Source organism: Salvelinus namaycush, chromosome 25 (genome assembly GCF_016432855.1).
Source record: "Salvelinus namaycush isolate Seneca chromosome 25, SaNama_1.0, whole genome shotgun sequence".
NCBI classification, from domain to species: domain Eukaryota; kingdom Metazoa; phylum Chordata; class Actinopteri; order Salmoniformes; family Salmonidae; genus Salvelinus; species Salvelinus namaycush.
In genome coordinates, this window is record NC_052331.1 from 5,305,198 (window position 1) to 5,325,240 (window position 20,043).

Below are 20,043 nucleotides of genomic sequence, written 5' to 3' on the forward strand. Positions count from 1 at the left end.
GGCAGTAAATGAGGCTGAATGAACCGTTTCGCTGCCAGACAAGGCTCCGCTGATAGCCAGGTGTAGCAGTGGTACGATGTTGGGACTGCGTTATAGTGCAATTAATGTATTGTTTAGTATTGTGTTGTGTAGTTGCTTTGCTGGCATGCATCTCACTATTTATTTTTTTCCCCCCACCAAGATGTACGTGCTAAAATCGCCACTGAATAGCCTCATAGTAACAACATGTATTATTATTATTAATAATGATAATACATTTAGACTACACTTAAGGCCTACAATAAGATATTTGATGTATTTGTTTTGGGGGATTTGAAATCTCGCTTCTGTCAGAAAGTAGAATAGATGTATCATAAAACGTAAAGTGCTGTCTATCAGCTTTAGGTATGCGGACTAACAACTCAAAATACTTTATAAAAAAGGGTAATACCACTGACAATGTGACACCACATTCTTTCCCTTTTCGTTGCTGCTCAAGTCTTAAGTTTATTCGATTTTTGGGACATTTTAAAACCAGACAAAGTGTTACATGTATAGTCTTTTTTATATAAAAAACTAGCCTAATATGGACTGAATAATAATCTAACAGATAGCTGTGGGAAAAGATTGAGATTACATATGTCCTTATGTGTCTTGATACATCGTGAAGAAATGCAGAGTTGAAGTGAGTGAAGTATATAAACTAACAGTTATTGTATGATGTTTGCACGCGGCGCCCTGTCCCCTCTCAGCCTAATCGATAACTCTTGGCCGAGCCTGAGGCATGAGATCAGGCTTGTATATGAGGTGGAAACGAATTGATAATAGAATCAATTCTTCAAATTGACTCATTTACAAGCAGCTGCCTTTTGCAGGATATCAAGACATATATCTTGTATCATATTCAGCCAATTAATCGCAATGCACACAACATGCAAGGCCCACAATTAAATGTTAAATTCCACAAGGTAGTCTTTAGTGGTACTGTTCCATAACTATTCGTTTTTCCTGAGAATATTTAATTTGGTTGTTTAACTTCATTCTACTTTATGTTGCCACAAATAAGAAATAGGCTATACGCAATAGTATCGAGTAATGTGTTATGTATCAACAAAATCAATACCTAAAAGAAAAACTGGTAGCCTAATCAATTTAATGATACAATTAGCTTATGATTGAACGAAAAATAATATTTCTTCGCGAGGTCTCTGTGCAGAGTCAATTGGGACCACGGAGCGGAGGTCTTGAGCCTCTTTTCACGGTAGTCACCAGTGACGCTTCACAATGCACTACACAATATTCGAGCCAAGAAAGAGCGTTCTGTCTCTCGCTCGAACATGCTGATATTACCATTGGCACGACGTCAGAATGTAGGCTACTTGTACTTTTTGGTCTAACAACACAACCTTTTCTCAATGTGTCTCTAAATCCGGGAGCTTGTTCTCAATATATTGAACTTGGAAATGACTTGCAGTTGTGTTGGGAAAACACAAATAAAACAAATGAAATTGTATTTGTCACATGCACCATATACAACATACCTTACCTTGAAATGCTTACTTACAAGCCCTTAACCAAGAATGCAGTTTTATTAAGAAAAGAGTTAAGAAAATATTTTCTAAATAAACTAAAGTAAAAAATAAAATAAAATGTAACAAAATAACAATAATGAGGCTATATACAGGGGGTACAAATACAGGTGTGCCAAGCTTGTAGCATCATACCCAAGAAGACTCAAGGCTGTAATCACTGCCAAAGGTGCTTCAACAAAGAGTAAACGGTCTGAATACTTACAGTACCAGTAAAAAGTTTGGACACACCTACTCATTCAAGGGTTTTTCTTTATTTTTACTATTTTCTACATTGTAGAATAATAGTAAAGACATCACAAATATGAAAAAACTCATATGGAATCATGTAATTACCAAAAAAGGGTTAAACAAATGACAGCTTTGCACACTTGGCATTCTCTCAACCAGCTTCACAGGGATTGCTTTCCCAACAGTCTTGATGGAGTTCCCACATATGCTGAGCACTTGTTGGCTGCTTTTCCTTCACTGCCGTCCAACTCATTCCAAACCATCTCAATTGGGTTGAGGTCGGATGATTGTGGAGGCCAGGTCATCTGATGCAGCACTCCATCACTCTCCTTCTTGGTCAAATAACCCTTAAACAGCCTGGAGGTGTGTTGGTTCATTGTTCTGTTGAAAAACAAATGATAGTCCTACTAAGCCCAAACCAGATGGAATGGCTTATCACTGCATAATCCTATGGTAGCCATTCTGGTTAAGTGTGCCTTGAATTCAAAATAAATCACTGACAGTGTCACCAGCAAAGCACCCCCACATAATCACACCTCTTCCTCCATGCTTCACAGTGGGAATCACACATGCAGAAATCATCCGCTCACCTACTCTGCGTCTCACAAAGACACGGCGGTTGGATTCAAACATCTCAAATTTTGAATCATCAGACCAAAGGACAGATTTGCACTGGTATAATGTCCATTGCGTATGTTTCTTGGTCCAAGCAAGTGTCTTCTTCTTATTGGTGTCCTTTAGTAGTGTTGTTTTGTTGTTGCAGCAATTCGATCATGAAGGCCTGATTCACTCAGTCACCTCTGAACAGTTATGTAGAGATGTGTCTATAACTTTAACTCTGTGAAGGATTTATTTGGGCTGCAATTTCTGAGGCTGGTAACTTTAATGAACTTATCCTCTGCAGCAAAGGTAACTCTGGGTCTTCCTTTCCTGTGGCGCTCCTCATGAAAGCTAGTTTCATCATAGTGCTTGATGGTTTTTGCGACTACACTTGAAGAAACTTTCAAATTTCTCGAATTTTTCCATATTGACTGACCATCATGTCTCTTTGCTTATTTGAGCTGTTCTTGCCATAATATAGACTTGGACTTTTACCAAATAGGGCTATCTTCTGTATACCACCCCTACCTTGTCACAACACAACTGTTTGGCTCAAACACATTAAGAAGGAAAGAAATTCCAGAAATTAGCTTTTAACCTGTTAATTGAAATGCATTCCAGGTGACTCTCATGAAGCTGCTTGAGAGAATTCCAAGAGTGTGCAAAGCTGTCATCAAGGCAAAGTGTAGCCACTTTGAAGAATCTCAAATATGAAATATATTTTGATTTGTTTAACACTTTATTGGTTACTACATGATCCCATATGTGTTATTTCACAGTTTTGACGTCTTCACTATTATTCTACAATGTAGAAAATATTACAAATAAAGAAAAACCCTTGAATGAGTAGGTGTGTCCAAAGTTTTGACTAGTACTCTACGTACATGTGATATTTTAGTTGTTATATTTAATAAATTAGCAAACATGTCTAAAATCCTGTTTTTGCTTTGTCATTATGGGGTATTGTGTGTAGATTGACGAGGGAAAAAAAGAAAAAGAATTCAATCAATTTTAGAATAAGGCTGCAACCTAACAAAATGTGCAAGAAGTCAAGGGGTCTGAATACTTTCTGAAGGCACTGTGTGTGGATAACTTGGTTCTCTCTGTTCACTCCGTGTAAACGGTGAGATCATTTCTGTGGAAGAGGGGGAATTATGCATTAAACGTGGGCTGTTAAACAATTCAATGCCAGTGGTTCCCCTATGTGAAAGCTTTCAGCTCTTCTTTCTCACTCACCACTCCTCCCTTGTTTGTTTGGGGGAGTCAGTCAGCTGATTTGACTGTCTGTAGCTGTCAGAGAGTGCCCTAAACAGAGAGTACACAGTGGCAGAATACCTGACCACTGTGACTGACCCAAATTTAACAAAAGCTTTGACTATGTACAGACTCAGTGAGCGTAGCCTTGCTATTGAGAAAGGTCGCCATAGGCAGGCCTGGCTCTCAAGAGAAGACAGGCTAAGTGCTCACTGCCCACAAAATGAGTTGGAAACGGAGCTGCACTTCCTAACCTCCTGCCAAATGTATGACCATATTAGAGACAAATTTCCCTCAGATTACACAAATCCACAAAGCATTTGAAAACAAACACATATTTGATTAACTCCCATATCTACTGGGTGAAATGCCACAGTGTGCCATCACAGCACCAAGATTTGTGACCTGTTGCCACAAGAAAAGGGCAACCAGTGAAGAACAAAGAACCATTGTAAATACAACCCATATTTATGTTTACTTATTTTCCCTTTTGTACCTTAACCATTTGTACATCGTTACAACACTGTATATAGACATAATATGACATATTAAATGACTTTATTGTTTTGGAACTTTTGTAATGTTTACTGTTCACTTTGATTGTTTATTTCCCTTTGTTTATGATCTACTTCACTTGCATTGGCAACGTATGTTTCCCATGCCAATAAAGTCCTTGAATTGAATTGACAGCGCTCCCCCTTCTCCCTTCCGTTCTCCTCCTACGTCTCTCCACCCTCTCCGTTATTCTAATCCGGAGAATAAGCCGCTTCCATTGGAGACAGGCAGGCAAGGGGACCTGCCTTTAAGCGTGACGTCACGGCGCGCTATAAGGATAAAGTGCTGGCAGTCAGCGCAGACTGTTGGATACTCGAGAGTGAGTGTGTCAGGAAGGAGAGCTCAAATCTCTGCAGTGCAGAACTAAAAGGCTACTTCTCCAATCAAAAACCAGACGCACTAGTCTTATCTTATTTTTATTTTCCTGCGAAAAACAAGGACTATACCTTATATCTACAAAGTTGACCGGAACAGGAGCCTGGGTCAACGACAACTCGGTATTATTTTGTATTTTTAATTACATTTTTTAAGTTAGTTTCTGCTGAAAGGACTGGCGGTTTAGTCTATGCACTGATACGAAAGTATTTCTACCTCCACTTCTCGTCTGTTGACCAGATCAGAGCCAGTTAGCAGAAGTAGGCGACATGAAGTAAATTCCTATGTCGTTTGCAGTGCCCTAGTCTGAATGTTTTTTTCCGCTTCTTTTTCGATTTCTACTTTTTTACCTCTCCGAATGGTGTTGCATGCAACAGCACACGAGTCTGCAGCATTGGAGGAATAGGAAAAACTACTGCATGAGACAAGAGAGTGGAGAACAGACGCTTATTATTAAGAAGTCTGTTTTTGCGACGCTGGCCAACACCTTCGCCAATCTGCAGGAAAGTCGTGGCAGCACCATGAGCGCAGCGCTGAGCATGGGCCCAGAGCTCCCCAACAGCCCTCTTGCTCTGGAATACGTCAACGACTTTGACCTAATGAAGTTTGACGTGAAGAAGGAAGGTCTGACCGGGCTGGAACGCGCCGGGGTGCGCCAGTGTACTCGGCTCCAGCCCCAGGGCTCTGTGTCCTCCACCCCCACCAGCACACCATGCAGCTCGGTGCCTTCCTCACCCAGCTTCAGCCCCACAGAGCAGAAGAACCATCTGGAGGAGCTCTACTGGCTGCCAAACGGTGGATACCACCAGCAGATCGACCCACAGACGCTGAGTCTGACCCCGGAGGATGCAGTGGAGGCCCTGATTGGAGCCACGGCCCATGGGCACGCCCCGACCCCGCATGTCCAGCAGCAGCTGCAGCAGAGCAGCTTCGATGGCTACAGAGGGCCTCACCACCACAACCCCCATGGCCAACCCCAACAGCACTACCATCCCTATGGGGGAGGCATTCCACACCACCCAGATGAACTGCCTGGACACCAGGGGGGGCACAGCCACCCACACACCCAGCACCACCACCACAGCCAGGACCCAGACAGCCCGTCCCCCGTCTCACCAGGCTCCCACCAAGCCCTCCACCACCACCAACACGACCACCAGGGACAAAAAGGCTCAGGCAACGTGGAGGACCAATTCTCTGACGACCAGCTGGTGTCCATGTCTGTGAGGGAGCTGAACAGGCACCTGCGGGTGTTCACCAAGAACGAGGTCATCCATCTCAAGCAGAAGAGGCGGACCCTAAAAAACAGGGGCTACGCACAGTCCTGCCGCTTCAAGCGGGTGCAGCAGAAACACGTGCTGGAGAACGAGAAGACTCATCTGATAAACCAGGTGGGAGCACTCAAGGCGGAGATCAATCGGCTGGCGCGCGAGAGGGACGCCTACAAACTCAAGTGCGAGAAACTGACCGGAACGGGAGCGAATAACGGGATCCGGGAGGCTGGGTCCACAAGGGACAATCCGTCATCTCCAGAGTTGTTCATGTGAGTTGTTATTATAGCTGTATTGACTCACCCCTACCCTACCACCAACTGTTGCTGACGAACAAACAATAATAATCACATACGCCGTCATATTGACTATACTCATGACAGCAACTATATTCATATAAGAATAATGATCCATCAAATAGTAATAGTCGCATATGTAACCATCTCTCTCCATCCACGTGACAACAGAGATACAATGAACAAGGCAGACTGTTTGGTCACCGCTGCATCTTTGTAGATTAGTTGCTTGTAGTGAAGATACTTTTTCCCCCGTCTTCCTGCGAGAAGAGAGAAACGGCGGGTGAACTTTCCTTTTTTCAGGCTACTGCTTTTACTGTGTCTGTTCGTGGGATGACCGACCGGCGTGTAGGCCTACACAACAAACAACGCAGAGTTTTGAGACTCACATTTGACACTGGGCCTGAAAAAAGAAAAGAATTGTAAAAACAAGACTCCACATTATGCAATCTTGAAATCGGTCTACTTATCCCGCAAAGGGGGACATTGTATGCAACATCCCATTGGTTGCCTGCTTGGTTATTTTCGAATATATATTGAAACAAAAATCTCGTAAAAATATTAATCCTGCATGCTGGACATGTACGGTAATAATTTATATTTTGTACTACTTAATAAGAGCATGTCGTTGATCTGCGCTTCTACATAGCGTTGTTGGGTTTAGATGAGAGGAAAGGGGACAGTACAGCAGGGCTGCCTGTGCAGTATCATGGTGTTCTGTAGCCTTGTAAATATTACGCAACGCAAAACTGCACACCATGATTGAAGAGGCTGGTTTGAACTTTCCTTTCTTTCTTTGAGTTTTCTTTTCTTCGTGTTTTTGTTTGAGTTTCATTCTGTGCGTATTGTTTCGGGAGATATGGCCATTTTGCAGTTGCATTTAAAGATAAAAAAAACTGTATAATAAGTGCACTTTATGGATAATGGCTTGTTTTAAGTTTTCATTTTGAGTTTTGTGCAGACGCCCTTAAAAGACATTCTATGATTATTGATTGTTCTATTATAATAATAAAGACAAGATAGATGCAAGCTTAATGATAACCATATGACACAATGTGATGTATTGTGCGAAACTGTAAAAAACAAACGCCTCGCTAGAATATCAGATGAGTGAGTACTTTGCGCATAACATTTAAGCACCATAACTTTAGTTATTCTCTCTCCTCGGATGTATATAGGCTACAGTAGAAAAATACTTTTATTCCATTTCATTTCAATGTGGTGCTGTAGTCAGATTTTTTTCTGCACCAGAAATGCCGTTCTGTTAACTATTGCCTAACCCTAATGTGTAGAACAAATGTAGCAGGAGAGTCATTTCATTGAAACTTGATTTAAGTATTTTATTGGGTGCAGCTGCATCGCGTTAACAGTCATAACAGGCCTACTATAGACATATTTTGTACTTTTCCATTTTTTAATAAAGTGTCTCAAACATGCTCAATAATGTTGACCAAATGAGGGGTTTTATGTACAATTAACAAGTATTTGGATTGCGCATGCGTTTCGGGAATACGACGTTGAAATATATTACTGCTATGTTTTCCCCCAAAATATTCTGCCGGTCAGTAAAAAAAGGGATTCAGGTTGTGCAAAATCTCAAAATGAAAACTGTTGTGTATGTTATATGATATTATCCTTTCGTCTATTTAATGATTATTATTCGGTGATTCTGGTTCTGCTGGCCAGATGCATAGTTAAAGTTGTAATTTGAATGATTAAAATGAACAAACTGTCAGATCATATTGAATAAGCATGGCGCTTGCATTTAAACACTATTGTTGAAAAGTCATGCATTTAACAATCTCTTGGTTTGTTACTGATTCAACTGTGTTGAAATCAAATTGAAACCGCAGGAGCGGGTTGTTTTGTTTTTCATTTCCTGTATTTTGCGATGATGATGGGGATCAATTTTCAATCCGGTTTATATAAATACGTTTTTTTTTTTTTTTAAATATCTTACATTTGAACTGTTGTAGTTCCATTCAGGCTGGTTTCTGTTTCGTCTTATTTGTATTGTTTTTGGAAGAAATGGTTTCCTATTTTGCTTATTAAAGTCATTGAAATGGCATTTACCTTTCTCAGACTGTTTATTCTACTCTCACTACCCTCTTTCTCTCGCTCTCTGAATTACGTCAACAAACTAGTTGCAGGTTTGTTTAGGTAACATGGTGTAATTTGAGGTTATGCGTCATCTCTGTTGCGTTAGACTACAGGCACAATCCGATATTATACACCAACATAGAGCTACACATTTACAGTTCGGGAAAAGTATGTTATTGGGAAGACCTACAGTTTTCATGGAAAATCTTTCCATCAGTAAAACATAGCCCAATTCCTGTCACAGCGTTTTTAGCGGACTGAGTCAACATCAGTCGTGGCCTATACTGAACATAAATATGAGATCTTGGGACTGTAAGGTTCTATCTGACATGTTTTGTCAAAAATGAGTTTTTCACATATAGTTTACCTTTAGATGGTTCTTCATATGTCTGTGAAGTTCTATTTTTGAAAAAGTAAATTTTAAGAGAAAAAAAATGAAAAACTAAAAGTTCTATATGCATAAACACACTTGAGCTTGGCCTATACGTTTCTATCTGCAATCCAATCACAATCGTGAACAAATACAAACGGACAAATCAGAACACATGTCATTGCCAACTTCCTCCAAGTATAGTCTAGGCTAGTCCAGCCAGCAATAATGTCATTCAAGTAAAGCAACAACTGTCAGAGATCTTAAAGTAAATGATTCTGTCACATTGTTGTTTGTTGTACAATTCTTAATGTACGTGATGATGTGTTCTGACTCTATCTTGGTAAAATAGTGTTATTCTATCATTTATGTATTCAAATAGCTCAGCATTCATAAAAACGGAAAATGTCCCACCAGAGTCTCTGGGTTCGCGCCCAGGCTCTGTCGCAGCCGGCCGCGACCGGGAGGTCCGTGGGGCGATGCACAATTGGGCTAGCGTCGTCCGGGTTAGGGTGGGTTTGGCCGGTAGGGATATCCTTGTCTCATCGCGCTCCAGCGACTCCTGTGGCGGGCCGGGCGCAGTGCGCGCTAACCAAGGGGGCCAGGTGCACGGTGTTTCCTCCGACACATTGGTGCGGCTGGCTTCCGGGTTGGAGGCGCGCTGTGTTAAAGAAGCAGTGCGGCTTGGTTGGGTTGTGCTTCGGAGGACGCATGGCTTTCGACCTTCGTCTCTCCCGAGCCCGTACGGGAGTTGTAGCGATGAGACAAGATAGTAATTACTAGCGATTGGATACCACGAAAATTGGGGAGAAAAGGGGATAAAAAAAAAAAATAATAATAATAATAAATAAAAAAAACGGAAAATGTCTAATTCAAAGTGTCAGAACCTTATAGCTGAACCCATGATTGACATTTCAGAGCCATGAGGTTCTATCTGTGATTGCACACCCTAAAAAAACGAATTTACAAATGTCTCAGGATTTTGACTGTGCACTTTATGTACCTTTAAGGTGAGGAGCTTATTGGGTTATAAAAGAAGAATTCACTACAAAACAGTTCTGACAAATGGGATGTGACAACTTTAATGCTCAATATTACAGAACTATGCTTTGCACAGATTTAACCTTATGGTTAATGTGGTTTAGGCGATGGCATTTTTAATCGAGACCGTTGATTTGAGGTCATAACATCGCGTTTATGACATGTAGCCTAAAGGTGTATGTGAAGCAACATGTCTATAATGCCTCATGTTCACCCTCTCGGAAACACAGACTAGTCTCATTTCTTCGTGAAGTAGCCCGGCCCTGTTGGCTATTTTAACTGACACAAGGTGCACATGTGACAGAGGCAAAATGAATGTAGTAGGCCCAGTATTGCCATAGCCTACCAGTCTGTGCTTGCATTTTGCTGTCACTGGCAGCAGGCCTTTTGTTAATTTTATGGTAGCCTCCTGATTTAAACACACGTTGCATGGTGGAAAGCCTGGAATTAGACCAAATACTCCGAGCGACAGAATCCAAACTGTACTGGGTTTGATATTTTAATTTTGCAATTCACACTTTAATATAATAGGCCTCAATTTAGAATACAGATGCTATTTTAATTATACAATGCTGGCATTATAACTTCCTAGGTGGATGAGAGAGCTGCATGTTGGGGATAGATGCCACAGTGTCTTTACAGAGAAGGCATAGCAATGGTATGTATAACTGTGCCTTTAAACAGCTTGGAACATTCCTGAAAATGACGTCATGGTTTTAGAAGCTTCTGATAGGATAATTGACATCATTAGAGTCAATTGGAGGTGTACCTGTGGATGTATTTCAAGGCCTACCTTCAAACCCAGTGCCTCTTTGCTTGACATCATGGGAAAATCAAAAGAAATCAGCCAAGACCTCAGAAAAAAAGTGTAGACCTCCACAAGTCTGGTTCATCCTTGGGAGCAATTTCCAAACACCTGAAGGTACCACGTTTATCTGTACAAACAATAGTATGCAAGTATAAACACCATGGGACCATGCAGCCGTCATACCGCTCAGGAAGGAGACGCATTCTGTCTCCTAAAGATGAACGTACTTTGGTGCGAAAAGTGCAAATCAATCCCAGAACAACAGCAAAGGACCTTGTGAAGATGCTGGAGGAAACAGGTACAAAAGTATCTATATCCACAGTAAAACGAGTCCTATATCGACATAACCTGAAAGGCTGCTCAGCAAGGAAGAAGCCACTGCTCCAAAACCGCCATAAAAAAGCCAGACTACGGTTTGCAACTGCACATGGGGACAAAGATCGTACTTGTTGGAGAAATGTCCTCTGGTCTGATGAAACAAAAATAGAACTGTTTGGCCATAATGACCATTGTCATATTTGGAGGAAAAAGGGGGAGGCTTGCAAGCCGAAGAACACCATCTCAACCGTGAAGCACGGGGGTGGCAGCATCATGTTGTGGGGGCGCTTTGCTGCAGGGGGGACTGGTGCACTTCACAAAATAGATGGCATCATGAGGGAGGAAAAATATATGTTGATATTCAAGCAAAATATTATTATTTGCCTTTATTCACTAGGCAAGTCAGTTAAGAACAAATTCTTATTTTCAATGACGGCCTAGGAACAGTGGGTTAACTGCCTTGTTCAGGGGCAGAACAACAGATTTTTACCTTGTCAGCTCGGGGATTCGATCTTGCAACCTTCCAGTTACTAGTCCAACTGTCACGCCCTGACCGTAGTTCCTTTTTTATGTCTTTATTTTAGTTGGTCAGGGCGTGAGTTGGGGTGGGCATTCTATGTTGTTTTTCAATGTTTTGTTCTGTTGTTATATTTCTATGTGTTTGGCCTAGTATGGTTCTCAATCAGAGGCAGGTGTCAGTAGTTGTCTCTGATTGGGAGCCATATTTAGGTAGCCTGTTTTCTATTGTGTTTTGTGGGTGATTGTTTCCTGTGTTAGTGTTTGCACCATACGGTACTGTTTCGGTTTTCATTTATTCTCTTGTTCTTTTGTATTTTGGTATTCATTCTTATTAAAATATATTATGGATACGTACCACGCTGCATTTTGGTCCTCCTCTCCTTCCACCAATGAACGTCGTTACACCAACACTCTAACCACTAGCCTACCTGCCGCCCAAACATCTCAAGACATCAGTCAGGAAGTTAAAGCTTGGTCGCAAATGGGTCTTCCAAATGGACGGTGACCCCAAGCATAATTCCAAAGTCATTTTTTTATTTATATTTTATTTTTTATTTCACCTTTATTTAACCAGGTAGGACAGTTGAGAACAAGTTCTCATTTGCAACTTCGACCTGGCCAAGATAGAGCAAAGCAGTGTGACACAGACAACAACACAGAGTTACACATGGGGTAAACAATAAACAAGCCAATAACACAAAAAACAAGTCAATGACACAGTAGAAAAAAGAAAGTCTATATACAGTGTGTGCAAAATGCATGAGGAGGTAGGCAATAAATAGGCCATAGGAGCGAATAATTACAATTTATCAGATTAACACTGGAGTGATAAATGAGCAGATGATGATGTGTAAGTAGAGATACTGGTGTGCAAAAGAGCAGAAAAGTAAATAAAATAAAAACAGTATGGGGATGAGGTAGGTAGATTGGGTGGGCTATTTACAGATGGACTATGTACAGCTGCAGCGATCGGTTAGCTGCTCAGATAGTTGATGTTTAAAGTTGGTGAGGGAAATATAAGTCTCCAACTTCAGCGATTTTTGCAATTCGTTCCAGTCACTGGCAGCAGAGAACTGTAAGGAAAGGCGGCCAAATGAGGTGTTGGCTTTGGGGATGATCAGTGAGATATACCTGCTGGAATGTGTGCTACGTGTGGGTGTTGTTATCGTGACCAGTGAACTGAGATAAGGCGGAGCTTTACCTAGCATAGACTTATAGATAACTTGGAGCCAGTGGGTCTGGCGACGAATATGTAGCGAGGGCCAGCCAATAGAGCATACAGGTCGCAGTGGTGGGTGGTATAAGGTGATTTGGTAACAAAATGGGTGGCACTGTGGTAGACTGCATCCAGTTTGCTGAGTAGAGTATTGGAAGCTATTTTGTAGATGACATCGCCGAAGTCGAGGATTGGTAGGATAGTCAGTTTTACTAGGGTAAGTTTGGCGGCGTGAGTGAAGGAGGCTTTTTTGCGGAATAGAAAGCCGATTCTAGATTTGATTTTGGATTGGAGATGTTTAATATGAGTCTGGAAGGAGAGTTTACAGTCTAGCCAGACACCTAGGTATTTATAGTTGTCCACACATTCTAGGTCGGAACCGTGCAGGGTGGTGATGCTAGTCGGGCGGGCGGGTGCGGGCAGCGAACGGTTGAAAAGCATGCATTTGGTTTTACTAGCGTTTAGGAGCAGTTGGAGGCCACGGAAAGAGTGTTGTATGGCATTGAAGCTCATTTGGAGGTTAGTTAGCACAGTGTCCAAGGAAGGGCCAGAAGTATACAGAATGGTGTCGTCTGCGTAGTGGTGGATCAGGGAATCGCCCGCAGCAAGAGCGACATCATTGATTTATACAGAGTAAAGAGTCGGCCCGAGAATTGAACCCTGTGGTACCCCCATAGAGACTGCCAGAGGTCCGGACAACATGCCCTCCGATTTGACACACTGAACTCTGTCTGCAAAGTAGTTGGTGAACCAGGCGAGGCAGTCATTAGAAAAACCAAGGATATTGAGTCTGCCGATAAGAATACGGGGATTGACAGAGTCGAAAGCCTTGGCCAGGTCGATGAAGACGGCTGCACAGGACTGTCTTTTATCGATGGCGGTTATGATATCGTTTAGTACCTTGAGCATGGCTGAGGTGCACCCGTGATTGCACAGCGGAGAAGGTACGGTGGGATTCGAAATGGTCAGTGATCTGTTTATTAACTTGGCTTTCGAAGACTTTAGATAGGCAGGGCAGGATGGATATAGGTCTGTATCAGTTTGGGTCTAGGGAGTCACCCCCTTTGAAGAGGGGGATGACCGCGGCAGCTTTCCAATCTTTAGGGATCTCGGACAATACGAAAGAGAGGTTGAACAGGCTGGTAATAGGGGTTGCAACAATGGCGGCGGATAGTTTTAGAAAGAGAGGGTCCAGATTGTCTAGCCCAGCTGATTTGTACGGGTCAGGTTTTGCAGGTCTTTCAGAACATCTGCTGTCTGGATTTGGGTGAAGGAGAAGCTGTGGAGGCTTGGGCGAGTAGCTGCGGGGTGGCGGAGCTGTTGGCCAGGGTTGGAGTTGCCAGGAGGAAGGCATGGCCAGCCGCTGAGAAATGCTTATTGAAATTTTCGATTATCATGGATTTATCAGTGGTGACCGTGTTACCTAGCCTCAGTGCAGTGGGCAGCTGGGAGGAGGTGCTCTTGTTCTCCAGGGACTTTACAGTGTCCCAAAACTTTTTGGAGTTAGAGCTACAGGATGCGAATTTCTGCTTGAAAAAGCTAGCCTTTGCTTTCCTAACTGACTGTGTATTGGATCCTGACTTCCCTGAACAGTTGCAAATCGCAAGGGCTATTCGATGCTATTGCAGTCCGCCACAGGATGTTTTTGTGCTGGTCAAGGGCAGTCAGGTCTGGAGTGAACCAAGGGCTATATCTGTTCTTAGTTCTGCATTTTTTGAACGGGGCATGCTTATCTAAGATGGTAAGGAAACTACTTTTAAAGAATGACCAGGCATCCTCGACTGAGGGGATGAGGTCAATATCCTTCCAGGATACCCGGGCCAGGTCGATTAGAAAGGCCTGCTCGCAGAAGTGTTTTAGGGAGCGTTTGACAGTGATGAGGGGTGGTCGTTTGACCGCGGACCCATAGCGGATACAGGCAATGAGGCAGTGATCGCTGAGATCCTGATTGAAAACAGCGGAGGTGTATTTGGAGGGCAAGTTGGTCAGGATAATGGTCATGGTATTGGAGTGGCCATCACAAAGACCTGACCTCAAGCCCATAGAACATTTGTGGGCAGAACTGAAAAAGTGTGTGCGTGCAAGAAGGCCTACAAACCTGACTCAGTTACACCAGCTCTGTCAGGAGGAATGGGCCAAAATTCACCAAACTTATTGTGGGAAGCTTGTGGAAGGCTACCTGAAACGTTTGACCCAAGTTAAACAATTTAAAGGCAATGCTACCAAATACTAATTCAGTGTATGTAAACTTCTGACCTACTGGAAATGTGATGAAATAAAAGCTGAGATAAACATTCTCTCCCCTTATTATTCTGATATTTCACGTTCTTAAAATAAAGTGGTGATCCTAACTGACCTAAGACAGGGAATTTTTACACAGATTAAATGTCAGTAAATGTGAAAAACAGAGTCTAAATGTATTTGGCTAAGGTGTATATAAACTTCCGACTTCAACTGTACAGTATATCTATCCTCAAATTTTTGTAGATGTACTGGGGACATGTGGTGCTTTCCTTTAAGACATCACTCAATTCCTTCATCCTGTATTGCGATGGCAGAGTAGGAGGAGAGGAGAGTATGTGTTGATCTGGGTCTGGGTTTAGAGTTTCTGGTGTTGGAACATTATCTGGCCCATGTCTGCGCATTCTCAAGGACAAAACCGCCAGATTCTCAAGGACAAAACCGCCACACGTGGAATCCACCAATCAGAGCCCAGGGAATCTCAGTCTAGTTTACATTCTCAGTGAGTATGAGAGAAGAGAGAGGACAGGAGACAGTCAGCTAACACTACTGTACTGGAGTCAACTGCAGACATGTATTGTGTAAGAGTTGGCCTACTGTATTTAACCAGTAATATCCACAGTATTAATGTTATTAAATGACTATTCTCTTTTTGTATTTGAGGAGGACAGGGGATGGCAGTGTAAGCTGATTAGGTTCAACACTGTAGTCTCACACTGTAGTGGAATAGGCCTATGGTATTTAACCAGTAATATCCACAGTTCTAATGATATTAAATGATTATTCTCTCTTTGTATTTGAGGAGGACAGGGGATGGCAGTGTAAGCTGATTAGGTTCAACACTGTAGTGGAATAGGCCTACTGTGTTTAACCAGTAATATCCACATTATTAATGTTATTAAATGATTATTCTCTCTTTGTATTTGAGGAAGACAGGGGGTGGCAGTGTAAGCTGATTAATATAAACACGTGTGTGTGAAATACAGTAACTACTAACTTTTAAGTTGTTAAGAGTGAGATTAACAGGATAGCATCTGATGCATCCGTGCTTTTAGTCTCTCTTGCGCTCTCGGGCTCGCGCTCTCTCCTCTCGCTCTCTCCTCTCGTGCTCTCTCCTCTCTCTCCTCTCGTGCTCTCTCCTCTCGCGCTCGAGCTCTCTCCTCTCGCGCTCTCTCCTCTCGCGCTCTCTCCTCTCGCGCTCTCCCGCAGCGAAATCAGTTAGTAAAGAGCATGGGGAGATGAAAAGTGGAGTGTAAAATAACTTCCATTACCATAGAGAGAGGAGAAGGGGATAGACAGAAAGAGGTGAGACAAGGGAAAAGGACAGAGATGAGAGATAGGAGAGGTGATAAAAGAGAGAACATAGAAAAAGGGCGGATGGTAGCGAGAGAGGCTAGCTAGAGGAAGCGGGAAGCCCAGCCAAGGACACAGTGACCAGGTGTACTGTAATGATTTTAGTCTCCGATCACACATTCACTCCCCCCGCTGAGATGCTATTTGCATGCAGCAGCTTCTGCTCTGCCAGCTCCCTGCTCCCAGCCAAACACACACACACACACACACACACACACACACACACACACACACACACACACACACACACACACACACACACACACACACACACACACACACACACACACACACACACACACACACACACACACACACACAGCTCCTTGTTTGGCCTTCAGGCAGCACTGAATACCAGGCTCAGCTCCTACAACCAGCTCCTGCGCAGGACAGTTACAGCTCACTAGCCCCAAACATATACTCTGTAAAACAAAATATAGAGTTGTTTCAACTAAACATGATTATTAAGTAACTGGTTCTATAGCCTTTTTTAATTTACTCAACTTTTTGGTGAAAGTGTTAGCTGAACTCAACCTTTTTAGTTAGCCCTAACTTAGATACAACATGGGAAAATGTAGGCGAAAATGTTTTCAACTGATAATGATGCATTTGCGCAAATTGCCTCATATGTTCATTCAACTTAAAAATGTTATTTGGGCATCTTACCTAAAAATAAGGCTCTGGAACTAGCTACACACACACCATACTGTGCTTGTTCATTTATATAATAATTCAAATTCAACATTCCTCCAGTGGGATTTGAACTTAAGCACAATTTTGAAAACAGGGCCTGGTTTGTCAAAACACTACACACAATTAGCACAACCCTACGCCAAAGTAGCACAACACTTCAGATCATTTGCAAAATGGAACACTTGTCAAAACTATACACGACTTCATAAAAATAATATTTTGTTACCATACGAAACACACACATTTCATATGACTTCAATCTTTTTGAACCAGTTACACACTGCTGTTGCTAACCTAAAACACTTTTAGCAAGTCTAATTGTCAGTGATTAGAGTACTGTAAATGAAGTACACAGAGAAAGTGCAACTATACAAACACTACACAAGACCAATGCGGCAGACTGAGGAAAATATCATTTATTTCTCTCCATATACCCAAATCAGTCAACATGTCAACATGGAGAATCACAACAAAACATGTCCCAGTTGTCATGCTACTACAGTAGTGTGCATAACACTGTTAGTTCAGCAAACAACAGACAAACGTAAAATTCTGTATCCAGTACAGGTTACAATTACAGTAAATAACAACATCAACAAACATAAAAAATAATCTGAAAAAAAAACGGACAATATTGTACAGAAAATACTACAGTAAACATACTATACATTATCTCTTCGCCTAGCTGGATCTGGCCTGTCACGCCCTGGCTATAGAGAGGTTTTTTATTCTCTATTTTGGTTAGGCCAGGGTGTGACTAGGGTGGGCAGTCTATGTTCTTTTTTCTATGTTGTTGGTTTTCTATGTGTTTGGCCTGGTGTGGTTCCCAATCAGAGGCAGCTGTCTATCGTTGTCTCTGATTGGGAGCCATACTTAGGTAGCCTGTTTTCCCATTTTGTGTTGTGGGTGATTAATTTCTGTTTAGTGTGTGTTGCACCTGACGGAGCTGTTTCGGTTGTCACTTTGTTGTTTTTGCTTTTTAGTGTTCAGTTTCTATTAAACATGACGAACACTTACAACGCTGCGTTTTGATCTTCACCTTCTTCCACCAACGGCCGTTACAAGGCCAGAGAATTTCATCAACATCACAAGCAATATCGTCATTAGCAAGACAACGCGGGAAGAACCGTCTTGAATGTCGAATCCATCCTTGCACAGCTGCGGCGTCGACTTGGTCACAGCCGTCCTCCATGGCCTGAATGAGGGGTCCCTGAGCCTGGGGCTGGAGATCGTAAACCTTCCACCGCCATGCAGAGAAAAACTTTTCGATAGGGTTTAGAAACAGAGAGTATGGTGGAAGGTATAGTACTGTCAACTGTGGATGGTGTTGAAACCAGTTCTGGACCAAAGCAGAGCGGTGGAATGACACATTGTCCCAGATGACCGTGTATTGCATCTGGTGCATTTCATTACCTGCTGTGACGATGTGGTGCAATCGGTCCAAAAATGCGAGAATGTGAGGTGTGTTTTAAGGGCCCATTTTGGCATGACGTAGGACAACCCCATGCTGTGAAATGGCAGCGCAAAGGGTGATGTTGCCCCCACGTTGCCCTGGGACATTGATTATAGCCCTGTGGCCAATGATATTTCTGCCTCTCCTTCTTGCTTTTGTGAGGTTGAACCCTGCCTCATCAATATATATGAATTCATGCAGGATTTCCTCAGCATCCATCTGCAAAAACCCCTGAAATACAGTGAAAGACAAGATTGTGTAGTTCAGGATAGGTCTAGTATACAGTCAATGTAAAAAAGTCATGTGTGCAGTATGCAACTGCACAGTGCTAAAGTGAACAATACAAACCTCCACATACTCATGCCGCAGCCGTTTGACCCTCTCTGAATTCCGCTCAAAAGGTACTCGATTAAGTTGTTTCATTTGAACCTGATGTCTTTTCAGGATGCGTGCCAGTGTTGACTGAGAGACCTGATGGACATTGAAAATGGCATGGTCACCGATAATGTTGGCTTGTAGTTCTCTGAGCCTGATAGCATTATTGGCCAAAACCATGTTTATTATCTTTCTCTCTTGTTCTTGCGTGAATATGGCCCCCCTTCCTCCTTGTCGTTCCCGACCCTCAATCCTATGTAGAGAATAATACATGTAACTTACTGTACAATGTCACAGGAAGGGGTATCACAAGTGCTCATGTGGTGCATACAATAAGCGGCTGATTACTGTAACTGTAGACAGATCTTCTTTTAGCTGTTTTCCTGTCGAAAAGTCCTTATGACAGATGCCACTGTATATCTGCTAAGATTTGGCTGAACTCTCAGTCCAGCCTCCCTCAGCGTCAATCCGTGGTTCACAACATGGTCCACTAGTGTTGCACGAATGTCATTTGATAAGTTTGGTCCTCTTCTTCTTTGTGCACGTTCTCCTCCTGCTTCAGGTCTTCCTCGACCTCCGGCTCGGCCTCTGCCTCTGCCTCTTCCTCTACCTCCTTCTCCTCCTCTGTGTACTCCTCCTCTCACCCTCACTCTTCTTCTGACTCCTTCCATTTTGGTTGAAGGCAGTGAACCTACCTGCTGCATTTTTATAGTGCTTAAACCTGATTGGTGTGTCTACAATTTAGCAATCATGTGTTTGTGCACCTAATGGCTGTGTTTAACCTCTTGAGCCTATGGGGGCGCCATTTCGACTTTGTAAAAATGAGTTCCCAAATTAAACTGCCTCGTACTCAATTCTTGCTCGTACAATATGCATATTATTATTACTATTGGATAGAAAACACTCTCTAGTTTCTAAAACTGTCTCTGAGTGAAACAGAACTCATTCTGCAGCACATTTCCTGTCAGGGAGTGAGATTTCAGAAATCGAGGTCCCTGTTCTGAGGTCAGTTTATAAGTCCCCATGTAAGCCATCGGGCTACATGCACTGCATACGTCTTCCTCTAGATGTCAGTAAGCGGGGAGAATTTGAATGGAGTGGATTGCGCAATCTGGGACCCTATATAAGACCGTGGAACGGAAGTACCGTCCTTTTCAACGGTGCGCCTGGCGCAAGAAGACATCACAATGGCGTCCTGCAAACGCTTTCGTTTTAGTAGTTCTATATCTCCGGTCATGTTTTTATTCGTTATAGGTGTTAAAGACATCATAAGGTAGTTAATTTAAACCGACTTATAGCAGTTTATAGCAGTTTATTGCGATTTTCTGGGATTTCTTTGTCATGCGCTTTCACGAGTTGGACACCTCTCCAGTGGGTGGCTATCGTTAGCTGCTATTTCGACAGGA

The 20,043-nt window shown here is 42.6% G+C and overlaps 1 protein-coding gene across 1 annotated transcript; it reads left to right on the plus strand.

Annotated features, from left to right (window-relative positions):
* Positions 1-4,530: 4,530 nt before the first annotated feature.
* On the plus strand, positions 4,531-8,218 carry LOC120020488 (transcription factor MafB-like). The gene has a single exon (XM_038964190.1). It carries the CDS (start codon positions 4,952-4,954, stop codon positions 6,128-6,130), a length of 1,179 nt encoding a protein of 392 aa, XP_038820118.1. The 5' UTR covers positions 4,531-4,951; the 3' UTR covers positions 6,131-8,218.
* Positions 8,219-20,043: the final 11,825 nt, after the last annotated feature.

Coding starts and splice junctions, on each gene's coding strand:
- LOC120020488 (XM_038964190.1), top strand. CDS start 4,952: ATGCAACAGCACACGAGTCTGCAGCATTGGAGGAATAGGAAAAACTAC.